We start from the raw sequence: 22,220 nt of genomic DNA, 5'->3' as shown, positions 1-22,220 counted from the left end.
TTGTAATATTGGTGTGTAGGTGCATCTCAGGTCATTTTGCCTGGTCATGTGATTTCAGAAAGAGCCAGCACTTTAGGATGGAACTGCTTTCTGGCAGGTTGTTGTTTCTCCTACTCAATGTAACTGAATGTGTCTCAGTGGGACCTGGATTTTACTATTGAGTGCTGTTCTTAGATCTACCAGGCAGCTGTTATCTTGTGTTAGGGAGCTGCTATCTGGTTACCTTCCCATTGTTGTGCTGATATCACTCCAACTCGCAGTATAGCAGTAAAGAGTGACTAAGTAAGGTTTATCAGAACACGTCACATGACTGAGGGGCACCTGGGAAACTGACAAAATGTCTAGCCCTATATCAGATTTCAAAATTAAATATAAAAAATCCATTTGCTCTTCTTAAAAATGGATTTCAGTGGATAAGGCTGCTAGAGCAGCACCATTAAATGATGCATTTTGAACACAACATGTTTTCATTTGAAAGTATTCCTTTAACAATTGTTTGGATTATATATATATATATATATATATAAATATTTATATATAAAATCACCCCCAGGGAGTGTGATTTAAACCGAGGGTTAATCTTGATAATATACATTGGCTGACTTCACTTTAATTTCATGGAATTTTTAAAAAACACGACAAAAAAAAAACCCTCTGGAATTTATCGGTCTCCATCCATGTTTCCCTATGATTTTGTTATCCCTACGGAGCAGGCGTCGGTGAATGTGAAGCACCCGTCCCGAGCACCCGTCCATGTTGATGTCGTTAAAAGACAATAAAACCGCGTCACCTTCACTTGCCCTTGGCTAAAGCTTCTCCGTTGATTTTTTTTCATCAAAAAGGTTTTTTGTTTTTTTTTTACTAAAAACTGCATTTTGTTTTAAATCGGTGGTTTATAGCGACGTCTTTTATTGTCGATACATAGAGATAAATATAGATATAGCGGCATTTGATGCCCTTTTATTCTCTACTGAGTAAAATCAGGATAAAGAAGCGCCATCTCTTCGTTTCCCAGAATGCCCCGGGAAGCAGATGAAAAACGCACGGCTTGATGATCCTTCGCTCTCGACCTGTATCCAGATGGCTCGGCTGCTATCGATCCGTCGCTAATATATAACATGATGAATGTGGATGCTTATTTCTGTCACCTTGGATACAAAAACCAGTGGTCCTCACTGATTCAATCCCTCGCTATTATTTCCACCGCAGAAACAGGAATTTTTTTTTTATTTCTCCTTGTGATGTGTTTTCATAGCGAGGTTGTGTTCTTCGCTGATCGCTTTTCGGCGTGCGCATAATTGGAAGTTGGAATGGAACCAGGAATCAGATAGAGGAGGACAAGGAGATAGGGACGGGGCTTTTGTAGGCAAAGGCATTAAATAGGAAAATGGAGCGGATTGAGTGATAGAATCAGCTAACATTAAAATTAAGTGCCAGGAATGAATAGAAGCCCCCCGATAATGGTTTTTTTTTTATTTCTATGTAACGAGACATGAGGGGCCCCAGCGCTTAACCCCTTGTGAACAAAAGGGCCTTGATGTAGAGCTGAGCCGACTGCCGCATTGTAATTCTGTAATCGCTGACAGTTGCGGTTTATAACAGCAGAATGCAGTAAAAAGACTCTTTTTTTCCCCTTTTTTGGTGTTTTTTTAGACAAATGATAATGGATATGCTCCTGCTGAACACGGGCAGCCAAAATTCCCTGAGAAATCAAATTACCGGCAGAATTTGCGGCAGGGCCACAAAGGCAATAAAATAATGTTATTTATTAGGGTTGCTCCGAATCCACCATTTGGGATTCAGCCAAATCCCTGAATCCTTCATAAATGATTTGGTTGAATACCGAACCGAATCCTAATTTGAATATGTCAATTTAGGACAGGAAGGGAAAAAGTGGAAAAACGTTTTTTTACTTCCTTATTTTGTGAGAAAAAGTTACGTGATTTCCCTTCCCGCCCCTAATTTGCATATGCAAATTAAGTAGGGATGCACAGAATCCAGGATTCGGTTCGGGATTCGGCCTTTTTCAGCAGGAATCCTTCTGCCCGGCTGAACCGAATCCGAATTCTAATTTGCATATGCAAATTAGGGGTGGGGAGGAAAATCATGTGACTTTTTTTCACAAAACAAGGAAGTTAAAAATGTTTCCCCCTTCCAACCCCTAATTTGCATATGCAAATTCGGATTTGGTTTGGTATTCGGCCAAATCTTTTGTGAAGGATTCGGGGGTTCGGCCGAATCCAAAATTGTGTATTTGATGCATCCCTAAAATTAAGATTCAAATTCCGTTCGTCCGGCACAAGGATTTGGCAGAATCTGAATCCTGCTGAAAAAGTCCGAATCCCAAACCAAATCCTGGATTCAGTGCATCACTAATATATATATATTATACAGTATATATATCTATAAGTCAATAAATTTGTGTTGTTGTGGAACAAATCCAGGGCAGCAAACTTGACTGCAGTTTTCTTTATTGGGGAATAGAGTTACACAACATGTTTCGGGCTATGCCCATTATCAAGTGTCTATAGACAGGTGGAAGGAGGTGACACAGACCTGGGGATAATGAGCCAGACTGACGGGACCAGAGACAATTGGGGGCTGCTGCACAGAAGGGACATCATCAATAAATGTTTTATTCCATCAACATTTCAGTCCTTTATTACAGACCTTTATCACAACCATAAACATCCCAACAGAGGCCTGAGACATTGATGCAATGTAATAGTATCAGTAGAGCCCCCTGTGTCCTTCAGCCTCTGTCTCTGCCCTGGAGATAATCTGACAGTGTTGCACCACAGCCCCAGTCTCCCCTAGAAAGTGGGGTAACAATAGAGGGAGCAGACCCTGTGGGCGGTGTGGGGCCCAAGAGGGTCTATGAGGATCTATGATTCCTCCACACAACTGCACTTCCAGATGTCTATCATCTATCTATCTATCTATCTATCTATCTATCATCTATCTATCTATCTATCTATCTATCTATCTATCATCTATCTATCTATCTATCTATCTATCTATCTATCTATCTATCTATCATCTATCTATCTATCTATCTATCTATCTATCTATCTATCTACAATAACAAACAAGGGAAAGTTGTGCTCACCACTATTTTTTAAAACCATTAGGCGGGGGTGCAATGAGGGTGTGACCACAAAATACATATAGTCAAATACAAGAGTCCTCTGCACTCAACCCATTATCAATATATTTAAGACAGCGACATTTTGTGCTACTGCTACTGAAAAATGCCTTACCCTTTAAACAACACAGGGATTGTTTGTCCATATATTGCAATATATTTAAGCTGAACAACTACGTCACAGTCATCCCATATCTGGCCAGTCCTATGCTCAATTTTATCTGATTCATTAAGAATTCAATTGCTTAATTATACATTTTACAAAGGGACTAAGTTTTACCTGCAACTTACTTGCTGCTTTCAAAGTAAAACTCCCAAACTTGGCTGCCCTTTTATTAGACACCAGTGGGATCTATCCATCTATGTATCTATCTATCTATTCTATCTCTCTCTCTCTCTCCCTCCATCCATCTATCAATCTATCTATCTATCTATGTATCTATCTATCTATCTATGTATCTATCTATCTATCTATCTATGTATATATCTATCTATCGTCTATCTGTCTGTCTGTCTGTCTGTCTATCTATTGCGGGCCATTAACGCAGTCCCCTACTCACGTGGGTGGCAATTTTGGTCAAAGATCCAGCCTCACCAGATCTATTAGTATATACATAATAACATAGTAAGTTTGGTTGAAAAAAGACACACGTCCATCAAGTCGAACCTTTTAACTCTATGTTATGCCCAACTGCCAGTTGATATGACCATCTTGGAGAAGTTGCTTGGAGAGATTTCAGTGCAATGGATGGAATAATCTGCCCATTTGTTGACGGGTGTAATCCTCTGTCCCCTTTGTCTTAACAAACCCAAAAAGAAGTCTCCCCACCTGGACAGCAGCAACTATATATGGGGCAGCTTAATGCTCATCCTCTTTCATGAGGAAACGAAGGAAGGGTTTGCTTTGCCTTTGTACAACTGGGCATAGAGATGGGGCCAATGATATCAATATTGGGCCAAATGCATCTCCCTGGTCACTGTATAAAGCAGCTGCCCCACTGTTCTGAGCTCAGTCCACTGTGAGTACGTGAGGAGCATAGAGTTCTAAAACTTAGCCCATAATTGGATTACACTGAACTTGTGCTCAGTAATGAAATGATATTTTGCTGCCTCAGGCCCATACACTGAGCCAACCTAATGGCACAATATCCCTTATTCCAGCATATTACTTATTCTCCATTTATATCCCCTTTAATGACACACAGGCCATGGATTATTCCTCTCTATATATCTGTATTTACACACACGAGTAGGAGCTGCCATAATGCTTCAGATAAGGAGTACAGTATTAGGGTATTGTGGGCATGAAATGTTCTTCCCGTCTATTAGTATTTATATATATATATATATATATATATATATATATATATATATATATATATAGGTGGGAGCCGCCATTGCGGTATGAGAGGGGGCACACACCTTCTTCCCATGTCTTTCTCTGTACATACAATGGGAGCTGCTAAACTATAATTGAGTGTTTGTAACATGAAAAGCGTAAGGAAGAGGTCACAATAAATCTTTTTACTTCATTTCAATTATTTGATGGAAGATTGACTTTATTTGAGTGTCTGCTCAAGATTTATTTATTTGTGGAGCTGCTATACTGCTTGACTTTACTGAGCTGTTTTCAAAAGCTAATACCAGCATACCTTCCAACTGTCACGTTTTTCACGGGACAGTCCCGATTTTGACAGCTCAACCCCCAGTCCTGTATTGTGACTGAAATGTCCCGACTCTCTCTTTGATCTCTTGCACTGAACAGCCAGAACAAGATACAATGTTTATAACTAAATTGGCTTCTGGCAGAGAACCCAGATTACCCGGTAGGTGCACTTAGATACATTTGTAACAATTTAAGATAAGCAAAGAAACAATTGTAACAACGTAAGATAAAGGAAAACTGACCTGCAACTTAAAGGGCAATTCACCTTCACAGCAAAACTGTAATAACGCATGAAAACCACAGAAATGTGTTCAAACTTTCATAACCTGCCACGTTTTGTAAAAGGAACATTGTAATTAGGGGGGTGTGGCCACAAGATGGGCGTGGGAAAATCTTTTTGACCCTCTTTTTATTTCTATAATGTCGGAAGGTATTTACCAGAACAAAGTCCCTCAGATGTCAACGTTTCCAATGTTCCAGTAGCCTCCAGCAAATTAGTTCTGATCAGTCTGGGGGCAAATAGAATTCTCAAAGCAATTGCTATGGGTTAATGGGCCAGAACAAACCTCACCCATATTAGTAAATAAGTCGTAAGGATCTTCAGTAGGTGTAAGACGTATGACATTTGCTCTTTGTCCCCCCAGCTTCTCCATGTTGTCCGACGCCTACACCGAGAGCATCTTCCTGGAACCCATCCATCTTTCATCCTTCGTGGCCGCAAAGCAGATCATAAATGAAGGTAAAGAGGGTCTCACGTGGACACTCACAGCTGAGCAGCACTTAAGGGTAGCTGGGAGTTATACAGTTACATGCCATTGCTACTAAAAGCACTAACTGTCCCTTTATGTTTTCTGCACTGCTGGTTGCGACTTTGTACCACGGAAGCAATGTAGCAGAGAAGTCAGTCGGCTCACCTTCAGCCAAGACTCTCCGTGTCCCACAATGCCTTGCACGTTCTGTAATTCACTAGAAGAGTGCGGAAGTCAAACAGTAGTCAGGACCAGCAGTGAGGAGAATAAAAAGAGAAGGGAATGTCCATAGATAATCCAGAGGTGAAAGCAGTAAAAATAAGGAAGAGGTTAACATTCAGGCGAGGCAGTTCAAATATTTAGATGTAAATATTTCTATTTTAGCATCCAGAATAGGTTTTTTTAGGGTAAATTGTATCCTTTCCTCATCATTATAAACAATATGATAAATAAGCACAGATCTAGGAATTAAGAACACAGCAGGGGAATAAAAGAAGAAGAAGATACATTTTACAGACGACTTGTGTTAATAAAACAGTATAAAACCAAATCCAGCAGACTGGAACAGATGCTTAAAGGGACACTGTCACCACATAAGTCCCCACTTATCAAATAATAATATTTTATACCATCTGCAATACTATTCTGTCCCGTTAGTATATATCATACAATAAGTTCATTTGCTTTGCCTCAGCTAAAGGTGGCCATACACGGAAAGAGACGCTCGTTTGGCGATGTCACCAAACGAGCAGATCTCTCCCCGACCTTGAGGTGGGCAATATCGGGCTGATCCGATCGGATCCTAACAGTGGCTTCGCGGGACTGCATCAACGAACAGATGCGGCCGCAATCCGACGGGATTTTTAGTCCCATCCAATCCAGATCTGGCTGACTTTCGGCTAGATCTCAATCGGGAAAGCCCGTCGGGGGCCCCATACACCAATAAGCTGCCGACTCGGTCTGTCGGCAGGTTTTATCGGCCCGTGTATGGCCACCTTAAGCCTCCTTATCTCAAGCAGCAGAATAATTAATCGTTGAGATGAAGGGCTATGAGGGACACGGCCTCAACCAAAAGTTGAATGTGATTTCCATTCAAGTGAATTGGAACCTCAAGAGGAGCTTTTAGGGCAGAGACAGACGAGAAGATTAGTCGTCCGGGGGAGAAATCCCCTCTTCTTCGGGCGACTAATCTCCATGAACTGCCTCCCCACTAGCTAGAATCGAAATCGCCGGTGGGATGGCACTCGGATCGCTCTGTTTTCCGAAGTCACCTGAAGTTGTCTCACGAGGAAACTTTGGGCGACTTCGGAAAATAGAAAATAAATCTGTCTTTATTGTTTTGCTCGTTTTGCTTGTATCCCTCAGCCTAACTTTATTATTTCTGCAACGCACTCATGCTGGGAGTCTGAGACCCTTTAAAGGAGATATAAACCCAAAAATAAAGTGCTACCCGGTTGAAAGAAAATATTGTTCTAAGCAACTTCCCATTATACAATCTTTGCATATTTTCAGTGGTTTTAAAATGATTCATAAATGTAATTGAAATTGAAATAAGCGTCTGTGTGTCCCTTTCTGTTCTGTTTTGTGAAATCTAGGGATGCACCGAATCCACTATTTTGGATTCGGCCGAGCCCCCGAATCCTTTGTGAAAGATTCGGCCAAATACCGAACCGAATCCGAACCCTAATTTGCATAATCCTTCTGCCTGGCCGAACCGAATACGAATCCTAATTTGCATATGCAAATTAGGGGTGGGAAGGGGAAAAATATTTTTACTTCCTTGTTTTGTGACGAAAAATCACGCGATTTCCCTCGCATTATTTGCATATGCAAATTAGGATTCGTATTCGGTTCGGCCAGGCAGAAGGATTGGTCTGAATCCAAATCCTGCTGAAAAAGCCCGAATCCTGGATTCGGTGCATCCCTAGTGAAATCACAGCTCTGTTAATTGGCTAAAGGGGCAGACAATGAATGCTTTTATTTGCTACAAATAACTATAATATCCCTAAAGATGTGGAATGAAGGTATATTAGAAAATTGCCCCATATTAGGGTCAGCCCACACAAGCAGATTTGGGAAGATTAGTCGCCCCAGCGAAAAATCGCCTCTTCTTCAGGGGCGACAATTTTCCGGAACTGCCTTCCCCGTGCCCTCCGCCGTCTAAAATGAAAATCAATGCAATTCACACGCGGCGCTTAGTTTTCAGAAGTCTATGGAAGTTTCCGAGTGAGGCAACTTTCAGTACCTATAACTCTATGTTTGGGTTTACATCTACTTTAAGTGGTGGAACTAATAGTGGGATAGGAAAGTTCCAGAGTCTGGAGAAGTCGAGAACTAGAGACGATATTAAAGGAGGGGATTGTAGGGGTGAATGGGAGTCTGGAATCTCAGAATTAAGATCATAATTGAGGCTTATACAGTTAACAGATCCCTTCTGAGGACAAACATTACTGTTACTGAGCATCTAAATGATTTATTTGTTATACTGGTGATTTATAAATAATATATATATAGTACAGGTATAAGATTTATTATCTGGATACCCATTTACCAGAAAGATTTGGAGTCCAGGGTATGGTTTATACAGAACCCTGTGGGGAAATGACAAAACTAAGTGTGTTACAAAGTATCGTCACGCTGCAGAAACGCGCATTTTCGGCTACGGTTTCTATTCCGTGGCGTTTGTTGTCCGGCAGCGGAGCTCAGGTAATTATAAGACAGTAACCTTGACAGCAAGACTGTTCTGTGTAATAAATGTCAGAGTTATAAACGGGGCTCGCTGGGAAGGACGACTCTTACTGTGAATGTTGGAAGCAAATTAACGGTAGAAGGAGGACGGTTAGTCTTAAAGGGACGATGTTCCCATTTGGATGAGCTAAACTACAGTGGCGAGTGCATTTGGATTAAGAAAGGTGTTTTATGTATATGTGCAGGGGAGTTGTGAGCAGCAGTCCTGTCCTGCTTTATGGCAGCTGAGATTCTAGCTATCTGTATAACAGAACATTCTGTCCCAGTGGCTGCACAGATCCTATCTGATCCCCATTGTAAGCAGCAGTCCTGTCCTGCTTTATGGCAGCTGAGATTCTAGCTATCTGTATAACAGAACATTCTGTCCCAGTGGCTGCACATATCCTATCTGATCCCCATTGTAAGCAACAGTCCTGTCCTGCTTTATGGCTGAGATTCTAGCTATCTGTATAACAGAACATTCTGTCCCAGTGGCTGCACAGATCCTATCTGATCCCCATTGTAAGCAGCAGTCCTGTCCTGCTTTATGGCAGCTGAGATTCTAGCTATCTGTATAACAGAACATTCTGTCCCAGTGGCTGTACAGATCCTATCTGATCCCCATTGTAAGCAGCAGTCCTGTCCTGCTTTATGGCAGCTGAGATTCTAGCTATCTGTATAACAGAACATTCTGTCCCAGTGGCTGCACAGATCCTATCTGATCCCCATTGTAAGCAGCAGTCCTGTCCTGCTTTATGGCAGCTGAGATTCTAGCTATCTGTATAACAGAACATTCTGTCCCAGTGGCTGCACAGATCTATCTGATCCCCATTGTAAGCAGCAGTCCTGTCCTGCTTTATGGCAGCTGAGATTCTAGCTATCTGTATAACAGAACATTCTGTCCCAGTGGCTGCACAGATCCTATCTGATCCCCATTGTAAGCAGCAGTCCTGGCCTGCTTTATGGCAGCTGAGATTCTAGCTATCTGTATAACAGAACATTCTGTCCCAGTGGCTGCACAGATCCTATCTGATCCCCATTGTAAGCAGCAGTCCTGTCCTGCTTTATGGCTGAGATTCTAGCTATCTGTATAACAGAACATTCTGTCCCAGTGGCTGCACAGATGTGAATGAAACTAGGAATAGTTTACTTTATGTTAAAACCATGAACATGTGGTTATACAAAGGCAGTAATTCAATGATATTCCTAGATGGATTCACATTACTGTAATATAATTCTACTCTATTTCTACTCTACTCTAATTCTACTCTATATATTTGATATGTTCTATAGGCAGAGAGCAGGGTTTTACTGTTACTGCTATTTACCAACCCTGTTCCCAGGGAAATCTCTGATGAAAAGGATGGAGGGTTAGGAAGACATACAAGACTAAATGCCATCTTTCTCCCCTTTCTCTAATGGATTTGGATCTGAACTTTTAGTACTAGAGATGCTGGCCTTGTGTATACAGTGGAGTAATTACTGGGGATTGGGCCTCAGGCTTATTTGGTTCAGGCCCCCCTTTACTATGAGATGATGTAGAATTTTTATTTAAGGACTCACTTGCTTGACGTATCTAGATGAGCCCAGAGATTATTTTGATATTCTGAAATGTATGAGGTTCATATTTGTTCTTAGATCCGCATTTTTCTGGGGAAATGTACTGCACCATAGTAACACACAAGGACATTAGAAGACCCTGAGAAGTCACATTAATATATAAACCCACTAGATCAAAGGTCAAGGAATACGATCATCATGCCCAGAAAACTAGAAATACTGCACTGTAAGGTCTCGATCCACAGCAATAATGGGCAGCCCTTCAATGTTGTGCTCCGTGATAAAGTCTTTCACTTGCAAATCCCACAAAACATGGAGAGTTCTTCATCCATTTGAGGATGCAGTTTGCTCATAAAATGATCTTGCTGCAAATATTCCATCAGTAGTTGTGCAATGGTTACATGGTGAATTTGGGCAATGGCACCATACACTTATAAACCTGATCAGAAGTAGCTACTAGAGCAGACAGCTATTTCATAGACTTGCATGGACCTCTCATTGACCATCTCACTGACCATCCCTTGTTTTCTAGAGCTGAAGCCCAAAGAGGTGAAGGTTGACACAGTGAGCCCTGGGATGCTGGAGACGGCAGAGCAACTGATGGTTGAGGATCTTTACAACCGAGTGAAGGAGAAGATTGACGATAGAAGCCTGTTCAACACTCCCTGCGTCCTGGACTTGCAGAGAGAGCTGATAAAAGACCGCCTGGAATCCCCTTTGAACGCTGTGGATGAGGTCTGGCCCAATGTCTTCATTGCCGAAAAGTGAGTTGTGATCAAGGAAATACTGTGGAACTTTGTAACAAGTTGCTATGTAAGATCTGTTAGAAAAAAACCACCAGTTTCTTCTTCTTGACTTGAACCCTTTAGTAAAGTGTCTGGAATTTCTGAAATATAGAGGCATTGATCAGAATTTTTGCTCAGTAGGCTTTACTGAAATGTCACAATACATGGCAATGAAGGCTTTACCCAACATTATTTTTGATAATATTTGCCACAGCTTTTGGTGGAATCTGCTGTTGCTCGATAAACTCTAATAAAATCCAATAATAATAATGAAAAGGCATTTCCACCTGGCATCACTAGTGGTCAAACCCCTAAACCGTTGGCTCTTCCAAAATGTTGAGTTGTACTTGTTTTATTGCACTTCCAAAGATGAAAGAGAGGTATTGTATATCTGAAGGGAGTATTATTCTTTGTTTAGGAGTGTGGCTGTTAACAAAGGGCGACTGAAGAGAATGGGCATTACCCACATCTTAAATGCAGGTCATGGCACCACTGTATTCACCGGGCCTGACTTCTACTCTGGCATGAACATTCAGTACATGGGAGTTGAAGTCGATGATTTTCAGGATTCCGACATCTCGAAGTTCCTGCGACCTGCTGCTGAATTCCTGGATGAGGCTCTTCTCACATACAGGGGTAACGTAACTACACATGTATCTAATCCATAAGGAAGATTTTGTTTGGTAGTTTAATGATAAGTGGGGCAGGTGATGAGATGGCAGGGCTGGAGTCTATAGACCATCCCATGTTGGATTCCATTCCTACCCACATATTCCTTTCTTACATCCAACGTGGAACCTGCCCTCACTTACATTAACAAGAGGTTTTATGGAAGAGCCGGAGATGAATGGCACAGAAGTACATTTTTGGTTATACTACAGTCGAGATTCCATAGAAGTCAAGACAAGGTTATAATTTTGGTGGGACCCAGATCCGCACATGTCTATGGCCCGCTCTGGCCCGTGATCTCACAACTGAGGCAGAGGGCCTGAAGGGGGGTTGCGGCAGAGTCAGAAACAGAAAAATTCAAGTGTTTTTTTAACCGAAAATTCGAGTTTTTCACTACCCTTGAAAAACTCAAATTTTTTAGGAAAACACAACTCGCCCGTTGATAAATCTGCCCTGGAAGTCAACGCGAGCTGCGCTGTTCCTATTTTTTTTAGCCATTCAGGCATTTTCTGATGGTTTCAAAAACTTTTTCAAGGTTTTTGTATATTTTAGTGCATCATCCGCTTTTTTTCATTCATACTTTTTATATGCAGTCCTTTTAATAAATTACATGGCATTCGTGATTTTAGAGAAAATAAATTTAGTTGAGGTTTTAAAAACCTCTAAAACCACTAAAATGAGAATGTTAATAAGTGGGCCTCCGTGACTCCCTGTGCCCCCAAAATAAAATAAAATGTTATGGTGCCAACGTACAGGCTACTATGTGCACCGGACAAATGAAAAGGTAGAATAAAATATATAGATATAGTGGCCCTTTATCTGTTACTCTGTGTATCCTTGTGTTACTGTGGGTGAGTAATGATAGTTTTTTAATCGTAAAATAAATGTAATGTGATTTATTATGTATCCAGACTAAATACTTAGACTGATATATATGAGGTTCATTGGATCATATCAGGTCCTAATGCTCAGTGGTAAATAGCCCAAACATATTGATCGTTTTTGCTTTGTTGGGTTAAAAAAACCTGTCTGGACAAAGCCGTTATCTAGAGACTATAATGAAAAAAAGCGAAAGGTCAGAGAAACCGCGCAGCTCATGAAACCCTTTAGTGTAAACGGGACTCGCCAAAATACACTTTATAAATCAGAGCATCTCTGGCCGAGAAGAATTCCCTCCGGCAGGGGCAGGGTTATCTGCAAAGGCCTATTTGTACTTAAAGGGATACTGTCATGGGAAAAAACATTTTTTTTCAAAAGGAATCAGTTAATAGTGCTGCTCCAGCAGAATTCTGCACTGAAATCCATTTCTCAAAAGAGCAAACAGATTTTTTTATATTCAATTTTGAAATCTGACATGGGGCTAGACATATTGTCAATTTCCCAGCTGCCCCAAGTCATGTGACTTGTGCTCTGATAAACTTCAATCACTCTTTACTGCTGTACTGCAAGTTGGAGTGATATCACCCCCCTCCCTTTTCCCCCCCAGCAGCCAAACAAAAGAACAATGGCAGTGGCGTAACTAGATATTACTGGGCCCCACAGCAAATTATTTTTCAGGCCCCCAAAATGTTTAGAGGTTGACTTGTTTCTCCAATATTTATTGAAATTGTATATGAATTAGGGCCTCATGGGGCTCCTATACCTCCTGGGCCCCCCTGCAGCCGCAGGGTCTGCTTCCTCTATAGTTACGCCCCTGAACAATGGGAAGGTAACCAGATAGCAGCTCCCTAACACAAGATAACAGCTGCCTGGTAGATCTAAGAACAACACTCAATAGTAAAAACCCATGTCCCACTGAGACACATTCAGTTACATTGAGAAGGAAAAACAGCAGCCTGCCAGAAAGCATTTCTCTCCTAAAGTGCAGGCACAAGTCACATGACCAGGGGCAGCTGGGAAATTGACAAAATATCTAGCCCCATGCAGGGGCGCTCCACCAATGAGGCGAGTTGAGACACTCTCCTCAGGCGGCAGCACCCCCTTGGTTACCAGGGGCGGCAAAAATGCCGCTCCTGGTAGCTAAGAGCCGAATTTCCGGTTTTCAACCCAGAAATTCGGCTCTTCTAGTGCAGAGAGCGCAATTGCGCTCTCTGCACTAGTGTCGTGCAGCGCCCCGACCCCCTCCTGCGCAGAAAATGTGAGCGCCGTGAGGAGGGGTCGGGGCGGCAACAGAAGGCTGCCTCAGGTGGCATAAAGGCGCGGATCGTCGCTGGCCCCATGTCAGATTTCAAAATGTAATATAAAAAAATCTGTTTGCTCTTTTGAGAAATGGATTTCAGTGCAGAATTCTGCTGGAGCAGCACTATTAACTGATGTTTTTGAAAAAAAATGTTTTTTCCCATGACAGTATCCCTTTAACGTAACGCCACTGATGTGGAAATTTATTCCAAATATAAAAATGGCCACCAGCCATAACCCTGGTAACAGTCGTTTGGGAAGGAGGTGCACACACGGAGCTTTTACTTCCGAAGGAAAATACAAAATGGACATGAGTCCCATCCCTGACAGCGGGGCCTCTCGGGCAGGACATTGGTCTAAAATAAACCGCCGGTGTCTGACAGACTTGTGTATTTCTGATGAATCATCAGTGTTTGCGCGGTATTTTCAGCTTCAATAACAACGGATATAAATACAGTGGAGGGTAATGATACGATAGAGGAGAGGCTGGCTTTGGGTTTCACAAATACTTAGAATTAATGGTTGCGTTATAAAAACACGCAAATACGTCTGTAGCACGGACTTTGTGTAATTGCTTTGTGTTGTGCCGCCGCTCTTCTGCTAACAAGCCATTTACTGTAGAATAATATCAGGGCTTTCTGATAGGTGGTCAAATTTCACATTTTTCCATGAATCTCTAAAAATTTGTGGTTTACTCATTTTTTTAAAAAAAAAATTCGATATTTATTTAGATTTTAATAAATAAAAACTCACCCACTTTCTATTCATTCCTATGGGAGCTATAGAAGTGTATTTATGACTGGGTGAAAGTTAGAACTCACCGTTTGATAAATACGATTTATTATTTGTAATATATATTAATTAAAATCTAAACTAACAGTTTGATAAGTCTGCCTCTAAGTGTAAAAACCACAAAAAAAACTCCAATTCAAAACTTTTGCCAGGTTAAAGTTGCAGAGGTCCTATGGAAGCCAATAGGAGCTGCGCTGATCTTTTTGAACTGCTCTATATCAATTCAGACTTTCAGAGGTTTTCGGATATTTATTTTTGCTAGGAATTGTCTAAAAAATTAAGTTTTCATATTTTTTAGGCCATCATTCATCGTAACAAATCTCATGACATTCATAGTTTTAGACAGCGGCACTTCAGAGGCTACAACATTTAGCGTTGGGTCCAGGGTGGGAGCGCATTGCTAGTGTAGTGAGAGCTATTGTATATAGCAGAGCCGAATACCTGTCTTATACAATGGAAATTTTTGGCTTTTTGCCACCCCTGGTAACTGGCTGCTCCATGCCACCTGAGGCAAGGTTCTCCCCTTAGTTTTAGAGTTTGTGAGTTTAGTCGTGGTTTCAAAAAACACTAAACTCTGACCTTTAATAATCTATCTCTTCATCTATCTATCTATCCATCCATCTATTATCTAATGATCTATCCATCCATTATCTATCGATCTATCCATCTATTAGCTATCCATCCATCATCCATCCATCATCTATCTATCTATCATCACCCATCATCTAAATATCCATCCACTATCTATCTATCTATCCATCCATCTATTATCTAACGATCTATCCATCCATTATCTATCAATCTATCCATCAAATTAGCTATCCATCCATCCATCATCTATCTATCATCCACCCATCATCTAAATATCCATCCACTATCTATCTATCTATCTTCTGTCTATCTATCCATCCATCTATTATCTAACGATCTATCCATCCATTATCTATCAATCTATCCATCAAATTAGCTATCCATCCATCCATCCATCAATCATCCAAATATCCATCCACTATCTATCTATCATCTATCTATCTATCTATCCATCCATCCATCCATCCATCCATCCATCATATCTATCTATCCATCCATCTATTATCTAACGATCTATCCATCCATTATTTATCGATCTATCCATCCATTATCTATCGATCTATCCATCTATTAGCTATCCATCCATCATCTATCTATCATCCACCCATCATCTAAATATCCATCCACTATCTATCCATCTATCTATCTAAATATCTATCTATCTATCTATCTATCATCTCTCTCTCTCTCTCTCTCTCTCTATCCATCTCTATCTATTATCTATCTATCTATCTAAATATCATCTATCTATCTATCATCTATCTATTATCTATCTATTTATCTATCTATCTATCTATCTATCTATCTATCCATCCATCATCTATGCATCCATTCATTGTCTGAATTTATAAGCACCGAGCACTCTGCAAAACCAGACTGGATTGACTGCCTTTGTTATTTTCCACTTTTCTTTCTTTTTTCATTGTCTTTATTCAATTCATACTCGTATTCTTGTTCCTCGTTCTTATTTCTAAAGCAATGACAGGAAATAGGAAGCCGAAAATGATACAAGAAACATGGAACTTGGCCTCCCCCCCCCCCGTTAATTAGTTGTATCATGAACACGCAGACGATTTGTGGGGCCTCTTTATCCAAGGCTGGAAACTCTACTCTCAGAAAAAGGGATTATTAGAAATATCGGCTCACACAGAGAACTCTTTGCTGAATGCCTCAGTTCTCGATGGGGGACATTTATCAAAGTTTTACAGCCGTAAAGCCAGAAAACAGCGAGTGGAAAAGCACTGCGGCGGATTTATCAGGCTAAGAGACACCACTGTGCACAATACAAAATGTTTTCCCTTCAATAAACCTGTTTGGAGACATTTTTCCCACCCAGGATCCCAGAATATTTCTTATTGTACCAAATAGAAAATGTAAGGGGAGCTGGGTCCCTGTTTTGTTATGGGGGATAGAGCTGCAGAAAAGAGCCTTAAGTTGTTGTTTAAAAATAACAATTATATAATGAAAAAAATGCTATAAAATATATCCATTGTGATTGTATCTGCATTTGGGAGGGGGTTTAACATTCTCTATGCCGTACCCTATATCCAATATCACCCTAATCACCTTAAACCTCCTACCAATACTCATGCTAGCTGGTCCATTGGGCACTTGTGATGGCAACACTATAACTACTCTATTTATATATACAAACAATGTATGTAGAGAAGATCTTGGAATAGTTCAACCTATAATTACGCCATTGTAGTCAAAACAGCCAAGCCAAAGTCATCTTTCCCTCCCAAACACACACTATAGGAAGGAACTAGGAAGCAAACAGGACTGCAAACCATTATTCTGGTTCCCAAAGAGGCAAGACACACAATATTCTTATACAGTTGTTGTATAATACAAGAGAAACACTTGAGTGTTGAGTTGAGCATGGCAATGACAGTCTCTTGGTCATGGCATACTTTACACACTGTTTTGGTATTTAAGTTAAAGGGGTGGTTCACCTTAAAGTTAACTTTTAGTATATTATAGAATGGCTAATTTTAAGCAACTTTTCAATTGGTCTTCATAATTTATTTTTTATAGGTTTTTAATTATTTGCCTTCTTCTTCTAACTCTTTCCAGCTATCAAATGGGGGTCACTGACCCCATCGAAAACATATGCTCTGTAAGGCTACACATTTTTTGTTATTGCTACTTTTTATTACTCGTCTTTTTATTCAGATCATCTCCTATTTATATTCCTGTCTCTTATTCAAATCAATGCATGGTTTCTAGGGTAATTTGCACCCTAGCAATGAGACTGCTGAAAATGCAAACTGGAGTGCTGATCATTAAAAGCTTAATAACCACAAATAATAAAACATTAAATCTTATTGCAAATTGTCTCAAAACATCACTCTCTACAGCATACTAAGGGGCAGATTCACTAAGGGTCAAATTTCGAAGTTAAAATACTTCGAAATTCGACCCTCGAATTGAAATCCTTCGACTTCGAATATCGAAGTCGAAGGATTTAGCGCTAAACGTTCGATGGAACGATCGAAGGATTTTTCGTTCGATCGAACGATTAAATCCTTCGAATCGAACGATTCGAAGGATTTTAATCAAACGATCGAATGAATATCCTTCGATCAAAAAAAGTTTAGCAAGCCTATGGGGACCTTCCCCATAGGCTAACATTGACTTCGGTAGGTTTTATCTGCCGAAGTAGGGGGTCGAAGTTTTTTTTAAAGGGAAAGTACTTCGACTATCGAATGGTCGAATAGTCGAACGATTTTTACTTCAAATCGTTCGATTTCGTTCGAATTCGAACGAATTTAACCAATTCGATGGTCGAAGTACCCAAAAAATACTTCGAAATTCGAATTTTTTTCATTCGAATCCTTCACTCGAAGTTAGTGAATCTGCCCCTAAAAGTTAACTCAAAGGTGAACAAACCCTTCAACTTTCCCAAAACTACAATAATTTGGCATGGGAAATAAAAAAAAGGTATAACTGATGTTTTACAATCTCTTAATTAGGCAGATGATTGTATTCCTCTCCTGACAGATTTGTTTTATATGCACTCATGATATATGTTATGAAAACTCTCACTATGAATCTTCTTTTCTTATAGGTAAAGTTTTAGTGAACAGTGAAATGGGAGTCAGCAGATCCGCAGTCCTGGTCGCTGCTTATTTAATGATCTTCCACCATATGACAATCCTAGAAGCCCTGATGACGATGCGCAAAAAAAGAGCTATTTACCCCAATGATGCGTTTATAATGCAACTGCGTGATCTTAATGAGAAGTTACTGGAGGACCGGGAATATTCAGACCAAGATGATGATACCAATAGTCAAGGCTCTGTCGTTGAAGCTAAAGCTTCCTCCATAAGGGTGGAAGAAGAGGATGTTGAGAGCATCATGGGAGCCAAAGTTCATTCTATTACTGTTGAGGAAGAGGATACCACCAGTGTTATGGGTAGTGTAATGAGCATAATGGAAAAAGCAAGCATGGTCTCCAAACAGCCAACACTTATTGATGAAGATGAAGAAGAAAAGATATACGAGGAATGGAGAAGAAAGCAAGGTCTTCCACCAAAGGATATATCAAAAAAGCCAGAGAAGCCAGACCTTCCAGAAGAAGGTGAAGTTTGTGAGGATTATGTGAAGCAGATGATACATGAATGGCAGAGTCAAAACGAGAAATACCAGTCACACAAGCTTGATGATGATGATGATGGAAGTTCTCTGATGGGAGGAAGACCATACTCTCCAAGTGAATTTAGTGATGTATCAAGTGTGACTTCCCAGCAAATACAGGCACTAAAAAGAAAGCTTGAAGCAAGTGGAATAAATAGGATGAGCAGAGGCCGTAGCGACTCCGTATCAACCGACAGCACATGGGACATGTGGAACGAGAGGTTACAGGAAATCGAAAAAGAGGCAAGAGCCATGGCTGATAAAGGCGATAAGAAAAAAGAGAGAGATGTGGATGAGGAAAGTGTTTTCTCAGACACCAGCTCTTTATTTAATTTTTGCAAAAAGAACAAAGATAAATTGACTCCATTGCAAAGGTGGCAAATCAAAAGAATCCAGTTTGGATACCACAAAAAAGATTCAGAGGCATCAGATGCTCAGAGTAAGCAAGAAGGTGCCGGGGCAAAACAGGATGATGAAACGAGCCAGTCGGATGTAAACGTAACTGCCTACCAGGAATGGAAGATGAAGCATCAACAGAAGCTGGGCAGTGAAAATAAGGATGAAATTGTGGAAATTGGAAAGGTTGAAGACACGGCTACAGTTAAAAGGAGACAAAGGAGAGCTGAGATCATTGAACGTTCCAAGCAAAATTTGGAAGAAAGCCAGTCAATTTGTGGCTGGGACACTGCGAGCTCAATTAGTGGAAGCATCCCGTTAACTGCCTTTTTCCCCGTTGCGCCATCTGCAAGTGGTGTTAATGATGCGGCTTCAGTATTGAGCATGCAGAGCAACAGGTCTGGATTGTCCCAGGCCAGAAGTTTAGCAGGTCAACCCTCAGTTCCGATGGTACCTACAAATATGACACCAGGAGCACCAGATGCCATTTCCATGGCCAGTATCCAGAACTGGATAGCAAACGTTGTCAGTGAAACCATAGCCCAAAAACAAAATGAAATCATGATGATGTCACGTGCACCTTCTGTTTTAAGCATGGCCTCAGGAGATGTTGGCAAGAAAGTGGACGATGACAAGTCCTCTTTATTTGGAGCTGCAGGTGGTTCCTGTCTATCTAACTCAGCATTGCAGCATCGTGATTTAAAAAGCACCGACTCTGTACTGTCCTGCAACACATCCACTAGTACAGATATATCTTCTTCCAAGAGGAAGATTACTCAAACTAGTAAACCCTACTATGGACTTTTTCTTGATGATGTCGATTTAAAAAAGCTAAATCAGAAAGAGAACGAGATAAGGGAGGAGATAAGTGGGAAAATGTCTAAGTATCAAAAAGAAAGAATTGTTAGTAGTAATAAGCGTAGTACCGCATATAAAAAGAAAAAGGCAAAAGATACAGAGGCAGATGACGAGACAGAAAGTTTTCTGAGTACTAATCTGCCCAGCTATAAACCTTCATCAGGACGAGACTATAGCAAGCTTGATGCAAGTCCGTACAGCAGTTATTGTGGAAGAGCTAGTACAGCTTCCTCGGAGTTAGAAAAGAATGTCAGCAAATGGCTCACTGGAGTCAAAACAGAAGAACGAACAGTAGTAGAGAACGAAAGTCGTTCTGAGAGATATTCCTCAAGATCAGAATACCAAAGAGAGAGAGAATCTAACATGAATGGTTATGAATATTCCAAAAAGATAACAGAAGAAGATAAGAACACGAGAACTCATATGGAAAGTACCCGGGATTCACGTAGATATTCCAATGTATCAGAAGAAGAGGAGGAAGAGGAGAGTCACAGTTTTAGGACATCTAAAATGAATCGAAATTATAGAGAAGACAGCCCAGACTTAGGAGAAACGTCGTACGACAGTAGCAACACTGACTTGGCGAACACCAGACCACGAACATATCAGCGGGAAGATGCTGGGGATTCGGATAACTCGGATACATCAGATATTGCCACAAAAAGAAAATACAACCACAGCATGGAAAGGAATGACGAGGGGGGGAATGAAGAAGGCAGCAGTCTAACGGAAAGCAGATATTCGACTGGACGGCGGTCTCAGTTCAGGAAACGCAAAGAGGAGGCTGAAGGCGCGGACGACGATGACATCATTGCAGCATGGCGGAACCGCCAGGAAGAAACCAAGACAAGACTACGTAGATACAAAGAAGAAAATTAGCTGTCAACAACATGAAAAAATTCATTTTAATAAGGCTTTGTTCATAAATAACGTGCAACTTGTCATGTAGGTATATTCCAACAGCAGCCCCTCAATCAATCACACAGTGTCCCACTTCAGATGGTTTTGGCTGTTACAAACGTATTTAGGAATTAATAATCTCAGAGACTTTGCAGCTGGTCTCAATCTTTTTTTGTGGTTTTTGAATTATTTAAATTAAATTAACAGCCAGACCGTGGTTTCGGATCCCAGAAGAAAGGGGAAGAAGACAAGGACAGAACGGGGAAAACGATTTTTAAATAACATCCATGCTGAAAAAATACTAACTTGCCCATAAAAAAAACATTCTAATTACTATGGTGAGAGTGTCGAGACATGTAGCGGTCTATGGCTATGAGTCAAAATAAAAGGTTAATATAAAAACATTCAAAATACAAATAAAAAACTGCAAATGTTTCTATCCGACACCCAACTCCTGAATGAAGACAGAATTAAGAAAAACAGATGTTGAGAGAGGAATAGTGAAGATAAATTTGATTACGGTACAGAATTTTTTATTGATTGTATTTAGAGAGTTTCTTATTTCAGTATGCTGAAGCCTATATTACATTTTCCTTTTTTCGATAGTTCCCCTTTAAAGAGCTTACCCAGGATTCAATGCACCCTAAGCCTTCCTCCATTGTTTGTCCATAAACCCTTCAAACCCACTCATGTGCATAAGCTCAGGGGTGCGACAGTTTTACCATGAAATGTACTTGACTTTCTACACAACTGTTTTTTTGGAAATTGAACTTAGATAACCTGAATGTATTTTTGTTTTAAAGGTGAAAATATCCTTATAGAGGATTACGTTTAGCGACAGCAATTCTTCTGCTATGCAAATAAATCTTTTGCCAAAGATCTTTATCTTCCTGGATGTTTTTTGCTTTGTGTGTTTGGGTTTTAAGCTAATTCAGACAATACGTTGGTACGCGGGAATTGGGAGGACATAGGAGGCACACACATGCTGTGTCACAGATATATTGTATTTTTCAAAGGTTTTTAATATGTTATGACATTTTTTTTCATTAAAGAGGAAGTTCACCTTTAAGGTAATTGCTAGTATGTTATAGAATGGCTAATTCTAAGCAACTTTACAATTGCCCTTTAATTTCTTTTTTTTTTATATAGTTTTTGAATTATTTGCCTTCTTCTTCTTTCCAGCTTTCAAATAGGGGGTATACAAAATAAAGATAGAAGGCGCACACCCTTAAGTTAAACTACAGGGTGCTAATCCATAGGTGACTCCCCATAAGGGTCTCCATATGAATTACAAATATAGAAATAATGGATAGCACTACCGATTTGAAAAGCAATGAATTTATTACAAAAAAGAAAAAATGATGCATAAATAATATACAAAAAAATCAAATAACAGGATGAGCCCAATTCGAAAAGCAATGAATTTATTACAAAAAAGAAAAAATTATGCAAAAATAATATACAAAAAAAACAAATAGGGTGAGCCCAATAATGGGCTCACCCTATTATTTGATTTTTTTGTATATTATTTTTGCATAATTTTTTCTTTTTTTGTAATAAATTCA

General features: G+C 40.2%; 1 protein-coding gene across 1 annotated transcript in view; it reads left to right on the top strand.

Moving 5' to 3' along the window:
* styxl2.L (serine/threonine/tyrosine interacting like 2 L homeolog) overlaps window positions 1–21,534 on the top strand; it is a 38,599-nt gene extending 17,065 nt beyond the window's left edge. The window contains exons 3-6 of the mRNA XM_018245844.2: window positions 5,456–5,550; window positions 10,380–10,611; window positions 11,051–11,268; window positions 17,933–21,534. Of these exons, the coding sequence (XP_018101333.1) occupies window positions 5,456–5,550; window positions 10,380–10,611; window positions 11,051–11,268; window positions 17,933–20,634 (3,247 nt within the window). The 3' untranslated portion in view covers window positions 20,635–21,534. The remainder of the gene's footprint in view (window positions 1–5,455; window positions 5,551–10,379; window positions 10,612–11,050; window positions 11,269–17,932) is intronic.
* The last annotated feature ends 686 nt before the right edge of the window (window positions 21,535–22,220 follow it).

This window comes from Xenopus laevis, chromosome 2L (genome assembly GCF_017654675.1).
Source record: "Xenopus laevis strain J_2021 chromosome 2L, Xenopus_laevis_v10.1, whole genome shotgun sequence".
Classification (NCBI taxonomy): Eukaryota; Metazoa; Chordata; class Amphibia; order Anura; family Pipidae; genus Xenopus; species Xenopus laevis.
This window is presented reverse-complemented; position numbering and strand designations above follow the sequence as displayed.